The sequence below is a fragment of the Cryptomeria japonica genome, chromosome 2, assembly GCF_030272615.1.
Source record: "Cryptomeria japonica chromosome 2, Sugi_1.0, whole genome shotgun sequence".
NCBI classification, from domain to species: Eukaryota; Viridiplantae; Streptophyta; class Pinopsida; order Cupressales; family Cupressaceae; genus Cryptomeria; species Cryptomeria japonica.
Window position 1 is genome coordinate 661,550,913 of NC_081406.1, and position 16,603 is coordinate 661,567,515.

A 16,603-nucleotide genomic window follows, 5' to 3' on the forward strand; every position below is an offset into this window, starting at 1 on the left:
TGCATATTCCTACCTATTATTAAATTTCTTTTATAATAATTTAAAAAATGATAGATACTTTATCTACTTTAAATTATACTTAAATAGCTGTCACATTTGTGGCTTAACTTTGTTCCATAAAAATTCAAAAGCTAAAACCATCTTTAATCAATTAAAAACCATTTCTAGTATTATAGATTAAACTTACCTAACACAATTTAAATTTCTATAAAGTTGTAAAATAATCTTACAAAACCAATTTAGTATAAAATAAAATAAAGTATAAATACTTGTCATTCTCATTAGAAACGGCAAGTAAAACTCAGCCGTTGAAGGAAATTTTATCCAGTAAATGAGGCTGCAAATTAAGAAATGTCCAAGACCGTCAAATTGTAGGCACAAGTAGCGGCAGATCAGAGAAAAACGAGGCACAAATTTTCAATCCGACTGCGACAGAGACCGTATTTGAGAGTTATCCAGCAGAGAAAGAGAAAAAGGGCATTTACTGTTTACCTGGCAAGACCAATAAGAGTGATAATGAATGCTGATACCTGTAGGTATGTATGGTCCGCTGTTTTGCTCAAACACTTATTTTCTCGTGCTGTCCATATGTGGTCTGTCCGGATATGTACAACTACTCCCATGCCCAGCTGTTACAAGCGATCCTGCCAAAACTCATGACCTTTGTGGCCCCCTCTCTTTTGACCTCTCACATTCTTCTACGTGTGATGAACCCTTACACCCTTCTCTCTCCCTCTTTCTTCTTAACATAGAAAAGAAAAACAATATCCAGCATAAAAAGTCCTGCTGCACCATCGATGGTTTTATGCCCAACTTTTCCTCTTGAAGAATAATACTATAAATGCACTCTAACCCTCCCCTGTTGAAGGCCCTGCTCTGCTCTAGTCTTTCATTTTTGGTTTTTTATGGATCAATCTGACCACAAAGTTTTGTGTATCTGTATTGGAATAGATTCTATGATTGGAGTTTTATTGGGGGAGACAAAATATTGATCTGGTTTCAGCACCCCAATTATCGTGGAGGGGGTAATCATTTCATTTGAGGCTTGAGGTATCATCAATGGGGTGTGAGGTTCCAATAGTACCCAAGGCCATGATGGAGAACATCCTTTCAAGCGAGGCACTGGCAAGAGCCAGAGAAGGTGGGCGTTCATTTGCTGCAAAAGAGTGGATAAACAACCCTTACCAAACCATGCCTTCCCAACGGTTTCCTACCATCAAATTGCAATCTGTAGCATTCCCGCAATCAAATCAAACAGGTTTTCGTCTTGACCCAATAGCTTAATCTTAGATTAGCAGGCTGATTTTTATTTCATTTATAACAATATTTTATATATTTGATACCCCTTTAGCCACCACAGAAACCAAACCCATTTCATTTTTTAGCATTGTTTGAAATAATTTAGTTTTTGGTTTTTTCTCGGTCAAACTCATTATAATTTCCGAAGATTTGTTATCCTTTAGGGACTAGCAGCACGATGGTTTCTCCTATGCCCTTGCCATTATCAAATTCAGTGGCTTACAGTGCTTCGCAAGCTGTTGGAGGAGGGTTAGGAGGTTTGCCTGTTGTAAAACATGTAGAAAATCTGCATTGTTCAGAGAATTCGGAAAGTAAAGGAAAGAGAAGAATTAGGAACAGGGTAAATGGATTAGTTGGAAAAAAAGCAAAGACCGATTCTTCAACTGATCTGGTGTTGAGCAATGGAGATGGAAAGCCACCTTCTGGAAGATCTCGCAAGCGTCTTTCCTCTGCAGGTCAGAAGGATTTCTATTATATTACAAATTTCATATTGAAAAGCTAAGGAGATTGCATTCAAAGATACCGTGTTTATTTGATAGCTAGCTACTGCATAGAAATATGGGACCAAAATTCCAATCGGAAATTTATTATTCAAATATATGTTCCATTCAATTTGCAATAGCAAGTTTACAGATTTAATTATTAATATGAAAGGTACTATGTTTCATCAATGATAGAGAATGGCTTACACTTGAGTTTGTACTACATACTAACAGAGGGAACTGGGAAGACATCTTCCAAAAGGCAAAACTGTAGAGGAATAAAGGAGCCAGAAAATGAAACTGATCATAAAGTAGTAACTTCGAATGAAAATGTCTTGAAGGATTCTGCACTTCAAGCGGGGTCAAATTCTGGAAGCAACGGTATTTTAGGTAAGGCCAGAACTTTGAGATATTTTTGAGGTCATTTGGACTTCTGTCACATTCTGTTTTGTAAGAAAGCTTTTTGGGTGAACATACTTATGTGGTATGATTTTTTAATCTTTTTCTATAGAAAGCATTGAATGGATGTTGTTTTTGAGAGAATTTTATTTGTCTGTGTTTTACAGGTATCTATGGGTTGAAGACGAGGTCAATTGATCTGTCCCACCATATTCTTGATTTATCTGTAAATGACATACTCTCAGAAGAGTTCTATCTCCCCAAATCTGGCCAGCTAGGTAATGAAGGCAAGCATAGCACAGCTAATAGTTCACTTATCAAAGGATTAAGCAAGATACTTCAGCTTATGCCAAATTCAATCCATACTGAAGACAAGAAACTGAAGGTGGAAAATTCATCTAACTTGGAATTGAGGTCGCAATTTGAGGAATTTGAGAGAGGTCTTCAGTATACCACTCAACAGAAGGAGAATTGTGCAATGGTTGGTGATACTTATTTTATATGTTGATCATGTTTTAGTTAAATTGTAATTCTGCATGGCTTAATCCTTTTCATTATGTCCATTTTGGATACAAATTCTCAAACACTCCCTTTGTGACACCATAACTAGACCTTTTATGTTGGTTGTTCGTTGTTTTGAAATTTTCATGCTCAATATTTAATATGAACTATCATTCCACTTGCAGGATTCTTCTGCAGAACCAAGTGCCTTGAAGTTTTCATCCTCATTTGATTCTACTTTTCCCCTGGCAATGTGTCCTTTATATCCAATCCAGGATTTTGTGAGTAGGTTGGGACTACCAAGCAATGAACCTCTTGAAAATCTTATTGTTAAGACTGATAGACAACCAGATATTAATAATGACCCAAACTCACATGTGAGTAGCACCGGGAGTATCCCACCTCTAAAATTTTCTGCTTCGCTATCTGGAGGTTCTAAGTCTCCCCTGAAAAGTGGCAAGGAATCAAAGAACCGAAGCCCATGGTTAAGGGCAGGAATTGTAAAATGTGCAACTGCTTCGTTGCAAGCAGGATCAGGATTGGGGTTAGCTGTTAAAAATAATGCAAATGTTGAATGTGAACAAAAAGAAACAGAGTTGACGGACAAATATGCAAGAAGTGAAAAAACGAAGAGAGCCTTCATGATAGACTTGAATGTAGAATCTTTTGAGCAGTTGGATGAGTCAGCAATGGTAGATGCTCCTAATTCTTCCTTGCTTCCTGAGATGACACCAGAAAAAAATTCTTCTCATTCTTTGCATCAAAAAGCTTCTGAAAGCAGAAATGGGGAAAAAGATGCAAGGGATAGTAGTGAGGATCCATGCCACAGCGGAGTTGATCACTCCATAGCCGAGGATGAGAATTTGCAAAGGAGAAACATAAGTTTGAAAAAGGAAACTAATTCAGAAAAACTACCAGCACTACAATTAGAAACACTCAGAAGCCAAACATCTAATATTCAAGATGCTAATAATGACATTGCCATTGAAAGCAAAATAAAAACAATTCAGTCTCATGATAAACTTACTCATCCTGAGAAGGGTGAAGAATTTGAAGAGCAAATGCAGGAACCAAGGACTTTGAATGGATTCCAAAAACCTTGTAGTGTGGACCAAAATACTTACCAAATGGGTGAAACATCCCAACGAGTCCCATCTGATTTGCAACCCTTGCAACTTGGTTTGGATAAAGGCCTGCCTTCCTCAGGTATTAAACCATTCCAGAATGCTCTCAAAAGTATTCTCATGAAATAAGCCTTACCATTGATTAGAAAATAACTGGATAGAAACATTCAGAAATTAAATGAAATGTATTTTTTCTTGCTTTATTTATGCATGGCTTTTAAACACATGCAACTAAGCAATAAATGCACTTGATTAAGTGATGAATCCTTAAAGCAAGATAACATTTTTTATGGAGTAGCACTAGACATTTTATGGTATTCCTTTAGACCTTTTGTTGCAGAGGAAATATATTTCAAATGACACATGACTGAATCGTTGCTCTGTTTTTCTTATTACAGAAATGCCTAATTCACCACAAGTTGAAGCTGCAGCTAGGATTCTGTTTGACATGGCTAATTCCCAGTTTCATAATAATGGAGTTTCTTTGGATAATTCTGCTCAAGAAGATTCATGTGATAGACTGCAGCGGGAATCCTTTAAGAGTTCAACTACTGTCAATAGACTTGTGAATGCAAATATGGTTTCAGAAAGTAACTTAAAGGTAGTTGAAGAGTATGGGGATGCAGAGATCAAAGCTCCAAGAACTGAGAAGAAAAGGTCTAGAGTTCCCAGTTCTATTCTTTTGTCTAAGAAAAATACTTCCAAGGGAACAGAGCCAGGGACTGTGCTTAATCAGTTTCAAAATAAAACTCTTGAGTCTGCCTTAAGAAACAAAAATACAAAGCAGGGACTTAAAGGTATTGGAAAACATTACAGTACAGAAGCTGAAGAGGAATCTGACAAGCAAAGTCATATCAAGTCATCTAGGCCTTCAAAGCCAATTAGAGATGATGTTGGCTTAAAATCTGTTCTATGTTCAGCAAATCAGAACAGAGGAAATCTTCAGCCCAAATCTCCTACAGGAGCTAAAATGCATATTTCCACTAAAAGTAACCAGAATATCAGAACAAACATTGGAACCCACAAATTCACTCTTTCTAGAGAACAAAATCAACGGAAACTAGTAAGTGTGGGAGATGTCAAGTCCTCAAGGCCAACACCATCATTTACAGATAGGAAAAGGTAGGATTTGGGCATGTGAATACAAAAGATTAAATATTTATACTGCAATTCATATCCATTTTGACCTCTTAGAAACGATCTTTTTTTTGGGTTTTGAGGTCATGAGATTGATCTTAGCAATAATAGTAAAAAAGAAGTAACAAGGCATTTGGCAGGCTTCAGCCATGAAAATGGATCTGTACAGTAATTACTTTTAATTAGACTATAATTCAATCTTGTCTTCTTCCCACAAATGTCTCATTAGATATATATGTTATAATTTCTGCTACCCAATCCCTGGATCTTCTGAGCAATTTCCCTGTGTCCATTTAGGACTTAGTTTTTGCTCTGAAAATTTGATCATCATTTAGATTAAATATTGTATAGCACTTGGCAATGATTAGTCAGGAGAATTTTATTCTTCATTGCCATAAGCTTCCTTATAATATCTTTCAAAAAAATTGGTCCTTACAAAGTTTTGAACTATATCGATATCTTGAATAAGGTTATGTCTCATGCATGTACGATAAATCAAACACCATGGACAAATATGTGTTATGCACTGTAGCCTGACGTACAAGCATATCGTTGGAAATTAGGACAAGATCTTCTACATTATAGAAAGGCCGAATAATTTATTATAAAAGCAGGCATCTTGAGAGCCCTGCATATTTTTTATTATCCCATGACAAGAATCACGAGACAGCATATCTTTTATGAAACGTGAGTGAACTTTAATCTCTTTGACATGTCGGTATTTGGTTCTGCAAGCTACTGATGAAAAAGGCTCCAGAAAAGTGTTTTTCCATAAAAAAGTTCAGTTCGTGTCACTCCACAAACCAAAGGTAGGTGAACAGAGCAAAGTTAAGTCTCCAAAGGCTTTGATTAAGATGAGAACTTGCACGTGGAATCACACCAATCCACCCACCCAAATATCGCTTAGAACCTTAAAAAAGATTTTTTTTTCCAATATCAATCTATTTGATAGATCTTGATATATACCATGGGGTTGAGGATGGTGGAGGATGAATCAATAAGTCATATTGAACATGAAACAAGCTGAATGGTGCTCTTCCATTTAATGAGAATTATCAACTATAGTTCATTTGTGTGAGACTGAAAGCATGAAACCAGAATGAGACTTGTGATTAGAGAACTAGGGGAAGAATTTCCTAGTTAATTTGCCTAACTTGACTTGACAATGATGCAATCTTAATCTAGGGTTTCTTTCAATGTATAAGTATAATAACGAGAAAGCCATTTACTAAGAGATGAATTATAGAATGATTTAGGTTTCGTAACACATGACAATTTGGCTTCATGTTGGTGTGATGGTTCATCTTCTAGGTGGACTTGTGTAGACAAGTTTGTTGAATTAGTGTAACCCTTATATTATAGTTAGAGATGACAAGAGTGGGAGTCAAGATTTCACCTTTTTCATGTGAGCTATGCAAAACAAAATGGGTTTGGATTTGTACATCACCTTGGGTGGCTAAATGAGTTGGATGGTGGCTAAAGCATTGATTTGTTGAAATGGGTGTTGTAGTGGAATTTTTAAGACATGGTGCACCATTGTAATGGAATGTTTAAGACATGGTGCACCATTGTAATGAGCATTGTTGAAGTACTTTAGTGTTGGGGTTGCCTGATATTGTGTCGAGTTGTATGACATTGTTAGTGAGTCTAAGTTGAATGTGACTTGGTTTGACTTAGCTTAGAACATTTCTCTTTTTTCAAAATCAGTAACTCCCATCACATCTTCAATTATTGACAAAAATCAAATGCATAGCTATTAAAGGTTGTATAACTTATTCTAAGTAGTACAACGTTGTCCTCTAACCACTTAGAACATCCAATGTATGTCATGGTAGATGTGAATTGTTGTAGTCTCTATCATATACCATGATATTGTTGTAGTCTATCATATCAGCCTCTGGCATTGATGTCCATTAATTGCTAGCCCAAGCAAAGGTTGAAACTATAAAGCTCTAGAGGTTTCATGTTGAATATTGGATGAAGTCCCAATTATTGTGGCAAACTAAGGGTAAAGGCCTTGTTTCGAACAACCTTAGATATCACAACACAAAGGCTTGATCTTTTAATGTGGACCCTTGAAGTGCACTTTATGAGTATATAGCTAGAAGTTATCACCTACCTTGAATCCATGAGGTTTGTAGTGTGTGTCATAACATTCTTTGTACTTCGTTGTTTTCAAAGTATTTGGTGGCCTTGTTGGTTGTTAAATTTGCTAGATGCATTATAAAACTTCTTTGTGTAAGTCCACTTCTTTCTCCTATTGGCACAAGTTGTTTGATATCACACAATAGGAAATGCTAGTGGTGTAGATAACTAGATCTTAGACATGTTATGAATGTGATACCATACAAATATTTGCAAAGCTCTAGTGTAGGCATACTATATGAATAACACATCATCAACCAAAGTTCATGTATATGCATTTTGTATATGTGCAATATATAGATGACTGTTCTTAACCACTTTTATTTGTTCACATGTTTGGGGATGAAATTCTTTAAATCAAATTAGTTGAGTGTATAACACATCATAAATGTCTAATCAACCTTGGACCTTGCAATTATAAATGATTGGTGAAGGAAGTTCAAAATGTACCTAAACAAATTTGAAGAAGAGATGTTTTGAGGTTGGTGCATTGATGATTTCCTTGAATGCAATCATGATGTCCATCTTTGAAGCCTATCCACCATGATAAACAAAATGATATTTTGGTACAAAATCCATGTTGATAGATTCCAAGACCTAGAATGGAACTAAAAAAGGTTTATACATCTCAAGATTCTTATTGGAAGAATTGATAGTGCACCATATAATCCATGACTTAATCTAGTGCTCTATGTCATGTTGTGCATATGAGGCTAAAATAAATGTTGTTGGATTGAAATAAATGTATTGTTTACTTTAAAATGTTACCATTTTGGAATATTGTGCCTCATAGATGAGTTATCATAGGGAAATTGGTCAAAGAAGTATTGATTGACAATATATATTCACCTTGTGCAATAGTGACATAGGTTGTGAAGTCTTTTTCCATTGAGTAGATGGAAACCCTTGCAACATCTTTTGCCAAGGACCATAATGAGCACTTTAATAGGAAGACAACTAAGGCACAAAGGCACAATACAATCTTATTGCATGTCTCTTATGTTTCATGATTAGAAGGAGCTATTGCAAATATGTTGTCCATTTCATTTGGAAAGCATTTTCTAGTTGCTTTATGTATATATAAACTAAAGTAGCTTATTTCTTTTGAGTGAAATGATTATTTCTTTCCCTAGATCCGGTGTCTCCATTGCTTGACAACATGCACAATGGTGCACACTAATTTCTCATAGGTAGATTAATGTTGAACCTTGTCTCTCAATATATTTTAGTGGTATGTGCCTATGTGCCCATGTTAGATGAATACTATGAATGCACACAATGTATTCTAATGCATTCATCTTGATCTTAAAGAGTTGTTTAATTTGTGGCATGGCTAAATATAGCACACCAAAAAGAAGCTTTGGCACATGCTATTTGATGCAATTGCCATGTAATGTGTAAGAATTCAAAGATAAACTTACAATAGAAATGTGTAAGCCAAAGAAAAATTGTAAATCCATGAAATGGATATGGTCAATAATGTAACCCAAACATTGGATATATGTGATATCAAAAGTATAATTACTTAAGCTAACTTTCATTACACTTTAAATCATAATAATTTATAAATAAAACATATTTACTATTCATTAAAAATTGAATTGATTAAATACTAAATATCAAGTAGAACTTTAATCAAGAATATTATGGATCTTGCATAATGACTATTAACTTGATCTCTATAAGGGTTTCAAATTTAAGACGAGTTTCTATTCTCTAAAATTGAATTTGATTAATGATTTTCATAAGGAAATTTTAGTCTAATTAGTGCTTTTGATTATATTAGATTTTATTGGAGTTCTTATTAGATGAGAAATGATATTTTTTTTGGACCTTTACTAGCTTAACAAGAATTAACAACTTCTTGGAGAGTTTAAATAAGATTAATTATAACTCTATGAAAAGATTCTCCTTAGAATCCGTACAATTATCACAATATACACTCTTTTGAAAAAGATCAATTTCTTTTTTTCTTTTCCTTACAAATTTTATATTTAATTAATAATAGAATTCCATGTTTGTGTGTAGTTTACATTATAAGAGATTCGCCATTTAAATGTTCAAATATAAAGAAAATTTAATAATTATTTAAAATTTAAAGTATTATATTTTTTTTATCAAAAGGTTAAAGGGATTTATAAAAATAAAGGTATAAGGTTTAATATTGGGGTCATTTACATGAATGGTGATGACTTTATACTAATATAACAATAAGATCTATTAACTTTTTTATCTAATAGAAATGAACATAGAGGAAAAGTTAGATCTAAAAATAGGTTTAGAATCTCATTGATCTCAATGTTTTTTAATAATATTATGACATTTCATTCAAAATAAATATTTAAAATATATGAGAAAAATAGATAGGAAAATATTGAAAAACATAAAAAATAAAATAAAAAAAGATATATAAAAATATCATTGAAAATTGAAGTGATGTTTTTTTATCAAAAAGTTAAAGGGATTTATAAATAAAGGTATAAGGTTTACTATTGGGGTCATTTATATGAATGATGACGACTTTCCACTAATATAACAATAAGATCTGTTAACTTTTTTATCTTATAGAAATGAACATAGAGGAAAAGTTAGATCTAAAAATAGGTTAGTATCTCATTGATCTCAGCGTTTTTTGATAATATTATGACATTTCATTCAAAAACAAATATTTAAAATGTTTGACAAAAAATAGATACGAAAATATTAAAAAGCATAAAAAATAAAATAAAAAGGGATGTATAAAAATATCACTGAAAAGATAAATTCTTCATATAGATGATAAAATAAAAATATTTAAACATGCAAAAGTCTATAATTTTTTTGTTAAAAATATTATAAAGTGAAAAACATCATTTTAATCTCTATAAATAAAGGTGATAAGACATAATTTTATATAGCGAATCCTTACAATCCATATTTTATTTTCTTGCAATGTAATGTAACTTTCAATGTGTATTGCGTCAGTTTTATTTGTAATGGTTTTTAATCTTACTAATCCTGACTGACCATTTTGACGTGATACACAATGTTAACGCTTATCACATATAATTTATGCTTGATTGGGTTCTTCACATGTGGACTCTAATATGTTATTTCATAGCCTTATTGCTACTTAATTTATTATAATTTATTTTGATTCAATAAAAAAATATCAACTTAATAGATAAAATGTCTACATCTTATTTATTGAAGCAACATATAAATATAATGTTTATGGATACCAATTAAATATGTGGGAAATGGGGTACAAATTACTCTAAAATTATCCTCTTCATTTTGTACCATTTTAATTTAAGTCTAATAAAAAGGCGGTCTAAGATATTATAAATACAATAATGAGCTATCAAATATTATTTATATTTGTAGATATTATATGTAAAAGTTACAATATGCAAATTAATAAGTGAAAAGAAGAAAAGCAAGATAATGCATCCCTATACTATTTATGGAGGAGATCTAACTAAAGAAATTGAAGGAATAGATTTGTAACAAGGATCTTAGAAATATTATTCTCTTTGGAATCAGTAGGGACGTTAGTGTTTTGTCTAGACACTTTCATAAGATAGGGACCTAGACAAGTTCGTGAAAATACACTACTATAGGTCACTACCAATGATTGTGGACATTTCCCTCCTCTTGAGACACTTTTGTAGACATTGGCACAATGCTGAAAACTCCTATATGTCACTTTCACTAAAGTATGATGCTTTTACTCCTAGGATCCAAAATAAGGCACATATGGTAGAGATGATGCTTGTGCCTTCCAAGCTTGCAAAACCACTTTTACAAGAAACTAATGAAAGTGTGAAACATTATGGATGTGTAGACCTCTATATTTTGTTGCTTTCAGAAATCCTAACCTCTTTAAGTTTTTTTGGTCTCATGTTGTTGATCTTTAATCATCTTTAAGCATAAAAAGGAAACAAAATGGATAGTTTTGTAGAAATACTAGTGTAGCGTCGTAAATTGTACGCACATGCTAGGGTGGTACAATTTCACACCTAGTTTAACACCCGCCTTGGTGCATTTTGCATTTTGCATTGCTTTTCCCCTTTAGCACTTAATTAATTAAATTAATTAGGTCTAAGGTTCTATTTTATCATCTCCCATATCATAAAGTTGGGCCCTTTTCATTAAAGTGTGCCCCTTTCATTTTATTCTTCCAATGCATCATTTAATCTAAAACCCTAATTAGGTCCTATTTTGAACTTGGGGGCTTGATTTCGGGGGTCAAAACATCTCGAAATCAGCTGTAACTTCGGGATTCGCTCTAAAATCATCATATCCGATGGCCCTGAAAATTTGGTGAAAAGTTGTCGGGACCATGGCGCCCGGCGTGCACATGGTCCCGGACATTTTTCCCGAAATTTTAGGAGCACGATCCAATCATAAAATAAAGCTTAACCCCAAGAAATTGGCGGGATATTCAATCTCTAGGTCGGCCAAAAGTCGAAATTAAGACCTAGGGTTTCATATATGAGAGCTCTCTTTCTTCATTTGAAGGGAGGAGACTTTTGGTTTTCAAGGACCTTCTATGCAGCAAAAGAGCAGATCTTTGAAGACTTCAATAACATTCAACATCCATCCATCAAGCATTCATCAATTTCATTCATTTAGGGCTTGGGAGACATTGAAGAACAATAGGAGATTACCGACTGAAGATTGGCTTGTACTCCTCCCTTGAGGGTTGGGTATGATTTCATGTTGTTTTCATGTCTTTGCATAAGCTTCAATATATCCTTTATTCATGCTTTAGATCACTTTGCATCTTGATTTAGAGCATTTACATTATCATTTACAAGCAATTAGGGTTTACTTTCTAGGTTGCTCTAGTTTGCTTTCTTGCATTTAAGGACCTTGCACACACACTAGGTCTGCACACACAATACATTTTACAATACAACTTGGCTATTCGTGGAGGTGGAAATCACCGAAGCGGGGGTTTGACTAAGGCAAAACCCTATATAGCCGCCCACCACACCTTTTCAGATATAAGTGCAGGTTTCGGAATTCGGACGACGCCGCAAGTTACAGATTCGGAAGAAGCAGACGGAGACCAAACTTCACACCAAATCTTAGAGCAAAAGACCAGGACAGGGGCGTGGGGCGCTCTGGTCCTACCAGGACAGGGGCGTGGGGCGCTCTGGTCCTACCAGGACAGGGGCGCTGGGCGCCCTGGTCCCTGGGACAGGGGCGCTGGGCGCCCTGGTCCTCCTGACAGACAACATTTTCAGCATTTTTGACAGCTTTTCCAGAGTGCAAAACAACAGTTTTCGGAGCAGTTTCAGGGGCAGAATCAGGACAGTGGCGCCCGCGCCCCCATCCCGAACATTTTCACTCAGATTTTTACTCCAGGTACGTATTTGCATTCTTGTCTTATTCTTGTGTTTACAGCTTTCCATCATTTAAGTTCAATTCTGTAATCTTGTTATTAGTTCATACTTACACTTTGGGGTTAGGGATTGAATTTGCATCATTTCATCTTTCAATTACAACAAAGGAATAGGAATCCTAATAGGTAGCCCGTGGCTCTCTCTTCCACAAAAAGAAGTAGCCAATTGTGTGATACCTCTAGGCTCTTTCGTATTCCACAAATGTGTGCTTGAAAGTGAGATTAGGGCATGTTTGCTTAGTGTCACTTTTTCCCCCACACAACTAGTAAATGGTACTTTTTGGAATCTATCACTAGTGTCCAAGTAGATGATGAAGCTCTATAAATTTTAAGGATTCACAAATATAAGATTTGTCTCAAATAAAACTTAGACCCCTTTGCAATAGATTTGGAAAAATTATAATTTGAATATCCTTCTTTTGAATTGGAGGACAAGAGTAAATGGTGTGGCTATTTGGTCGACTGCCTTTTTCAATCCCCTATTTGGTATATTGCAACCATAAAAAATCCTTAAAGATGTTGGATGTGTGTGGTCATATGCATGGTTTTTTAGTGTGTGCAAGGTTTTGTAACTAAAAATAAAACTAGGAGGATATCTATAACTTTTTTGGTGAAAGTGATTTTGGAATGGAAAGCCCTTAAAAGGAATAGAAACAAAATAAAAATGATGTGGTGAAGGGTTAGGATGAAAATCATAAAGGAAGCTTTAACAATGGAGGGTCTTCAAATTTTAGCCATGGATAGAAATGGATTGGTGATGGAAAACTTAGTATAGGTAATAGAGAGAAAAAAATAGTATGAAGAGAGTATAGAGTGAGTAAACCTCCTATAACGAGTCTCCATATGACCAACTATGTTTTTTATGTCTTAGGGGCTAGTATATTCGTAGGGCTTCTAGACCAATTTGAGACTAGATTAAGATCTATCATTGAAATTTGATGATATAAAAGTTATCCTAGATTAAGATCTACGATTAAAATACAAAGATTCAAAATTAGCCTATACACCTACATTGAATTTTTACATTCATCCTTGATAACTTGGTTTTCACACACATGTTTATTTGGAATTTTGACTTGAAACTTCTTTAGGACAAATTTTTTGCATGAGATATGGCTCATATGTGGTCATAAAATTGTTATTGATTGGTTTAGGCTAGGAAATAGGCAAAATAAGTCCTAAATGGGTCTATGGGGATAAACGCCAAATAAGTATATAAACATAAGGTGGAGATTATAAAGTAGGCAATTTTTGAACTTACATTTTGCCCTCACTTTAATAAGTTGATAGAAGTAGGTGAATAAATACACTAAAGTAAAGTACATTATATAGATTGTTAAAGTATATAAAGGATATTGAAAAATGATTCAAAGAAGAGCTCATGCTCTTTTGTCTTTTTTTTTTTAATAATTTTTTTTCATGCTAGTATGCATTGTAGTCTTACAATGCACATATAATAATAGAAATTACATACTCCAAAATTTTCTTTATCATGATTTGTACTCATTTTAGATGTTCCTATCTGTCCATGTTTTTTATCCTTATTTTTATCTTTGTTCACACTTTATCTAGCCTTGTGCATCCTTGTTTTATCCTTGTTCACACCTAGCTTAGTCTTGTGGATCCTTTTATTTTTATTATGTGCTTATATGTCCCTACTCATGCATTTTTGACCCTTGTGTTTATCCTTTCTTTATGGTTCTCATCCCACGTACCTAACATCAAAAAAAACTTTAAGAAACCCCCCCCTTTAGAAAAGATATTAAATCTTGATGAATTATTTGGACAAAAAGTATTAATTGTATTGTCAATTTTTTTATTTTTTTCGAAAGAAATATTAGTTCTGTTGGTCGATTTTTAAATCATTTTAAATTTGTAGAAAATATTGGTAAATATTCCTCTTAAACAAATAAATTTAATATTATTGGCAAATTATTCTTGTATTAAAACAAATAAAATAACATTGTTGGCGAATCATTCTTGTACGAAGAAAAGGAATTATTTTCGTTGGTGAATTATGCTTGATTAAAACAAATAGAATAAGTTTATTGGTGAATTTTATAAATATCCAAAACTTTAAATTTAATTAGTTGGCGAATATGTAGGTAAGTGTTTAAAAAATTAATTTTGGTGGCAAAAACATCAAATGCTAAATGATAATAATTAAGTTATGTGGCAAATTTGTAACTTTAAATAGATTTACATATACATCATTGGATGACCACAAATTTGTGACATAGTTTCTATTTTGAGCTGAAGTTCTCACAAAAAAAAATTCTTACATAAATTCTCCATCATTGAGACAAGTGTCAAGAGCTTTATTTCCCAATTACCAACCCCTTTGTCATAGGTCCCTTTTCATTTTTATTCCCAAGTGCTTTAGTTTTTCCAAAGTCTTGGTAATATAGAGCCTTATGTTGTGGTCCTTGCATAATGTCAGAGTTTTTACTAGTTGTCAGCTTATTATTATGTTCTGCAAGGCCTTCATATCACAACTTCATCCAAGTAGTTCCACCTCAAAGTCTCAACATTGCAAAATTGTGCCATGTAGAAAAATGGTTAGTGGGCCTTGTGGTCGCTAGGCCCTTTTCCCTTTTGTGTGCAACGGTATAGGCTTGCATCAACATATCCACATGTCAACATGCTATTGTATTGAATCCCTTTAGTTTATTGTGCTTTCCTTGTTGCCATAATTTATAAAGTTACAAGCTCACAACATAGTGACAAGTGTCACTTTCGTTAGAGGTAGGCCCATTATTCTCTTTGTTCTTTGACTAGAAGGAGTGGCCCTACCTACCTTCCAACTAGAATCCACATGTAGGATTCTTTTTGCATCGTGCAATGTTCTTCTATCACGTCTTCATGTGGTGGGCTATTTTTTCAAAATTCAAGCATGCATGACAACCAATATAATTAGATGATCAAATATCAACAACATAGGTTCTATTTTAGGCCAAAGATCTGACACAACCAATTTCCCATATAAAGTATCCATAATTGACTCACGTGTCAAGAAGTATTTGAAAAGTGCAACACACATGTAATTTGGAGTTATTAAATAAATAATATTTAATGTTGATTTGCATATGAAATATGAATTGTTAGATTATCAAAGATAGAAAACATAAATTCAATTTTGGGCCAAAGTTATGACACAACCAAATTCCTACATAAAGTCTCTAAAATAGAAGCAGGTGTCAACATGCTATATATTGTCTCTTTAGTTTGTTAGGCTTTCCCTTGTTGTCAGAATGTCTAAAGTTGTGAGCTCCTGAAATGGTGACCAAGTGTCACCATTGTCAAAAGTGAGCCTAAGTATCTCTTTGTTTTTCAACCTGAAGGAGTAGCCCCACCCATCCTCCAATTGGCACCCATGTGGAGGATTCCTATTGCATCACACACCATTCATTTATCGTAGCTTCATATGGTGGGGCCTAGTTCCAAAATGCAAGCATGCAAAATGTTGATGTGTGGCAACTAATCTAACAGTTTGCATCGCTCTTGCGCACCACATGTTCAGACCATGGGCCTAGTTCCTTCGCTCTGGAGGGAAGGGCATGAATGTATTGGTGATCTGTTTGAGCACAAGGATTGGATAACTGAGATTGAACTGGAATACAAGATGGCCGTGGTAAATTACATGAGAGAATATCGACCCAGAAGTGACATGTTTGTGTGGATTCATATACATAGTTACCAGAACATTTCGGCTGAAGATCAGGAGAAACTCAAAGAAATATCATCAAGCAGAAGAATTTCATTAAAAAATCACGAGGATGAAATTGTCAAGTGTGCCTCGAAGTTAGGTGAATACAGTGCTAGATTAGGATACAAGATTCAAATTCTGCAACAAGAGAGAGAAGACTGGCCCACAAAATTATGCTGGTACAACTTACTTGCTCCCTAGAGCTGGAGCATTCCTTTGGACTATGCTTCATGGGAGAGTATTGACTATTGAGCGTTTGAAAACCTATGGGCCAAGCATATGTGTGCTATGCAAACAAAATGAGGAAACCACCAATCATCTTGTATATGAATGCTCATTTGCTAACAATTGTTGGAATTGGCTATGCCAAGAATTAGAGTGGGTCATGACGAGGGAGGAAACTTTGATCAGTTTTCTA

The 16,603-nt window shown here is 34.3% G+C and overlaps 1 protein-coding gene across 1 annotated transcript; it reads left to right on the forward strand.

The window, feature by feature from the left end:
• The first annotated feature begins 317 nt into the window (after positions 1-317).
• On the forward strand, positions 318-5,140 carry LOC131061429 (uncharacterized). The gene is made up of 7 exons (XM_057995101.2): positions 318-536; positions 952-1,258; positions 1,464-1,754; positions 2,016-2,171; positions 2,348-2,661; positions 2,867-3,887; positions 4,204-5,140. The coding sequence occupies exons 2-7, from the start codon at positions 1,060-1,062 to the stop codon at positions 4,929-4,931; spliced, it is 2,709 nt and encodes a 902-aa protein (XP_057851084.2). The 5' UTR covers positions 318-536; positions 952-1,059; the 3' UTR covers positions 4,932-5,140.
• Positions 5,141-16,603: the final 11,463 nt, after the last annotated feature.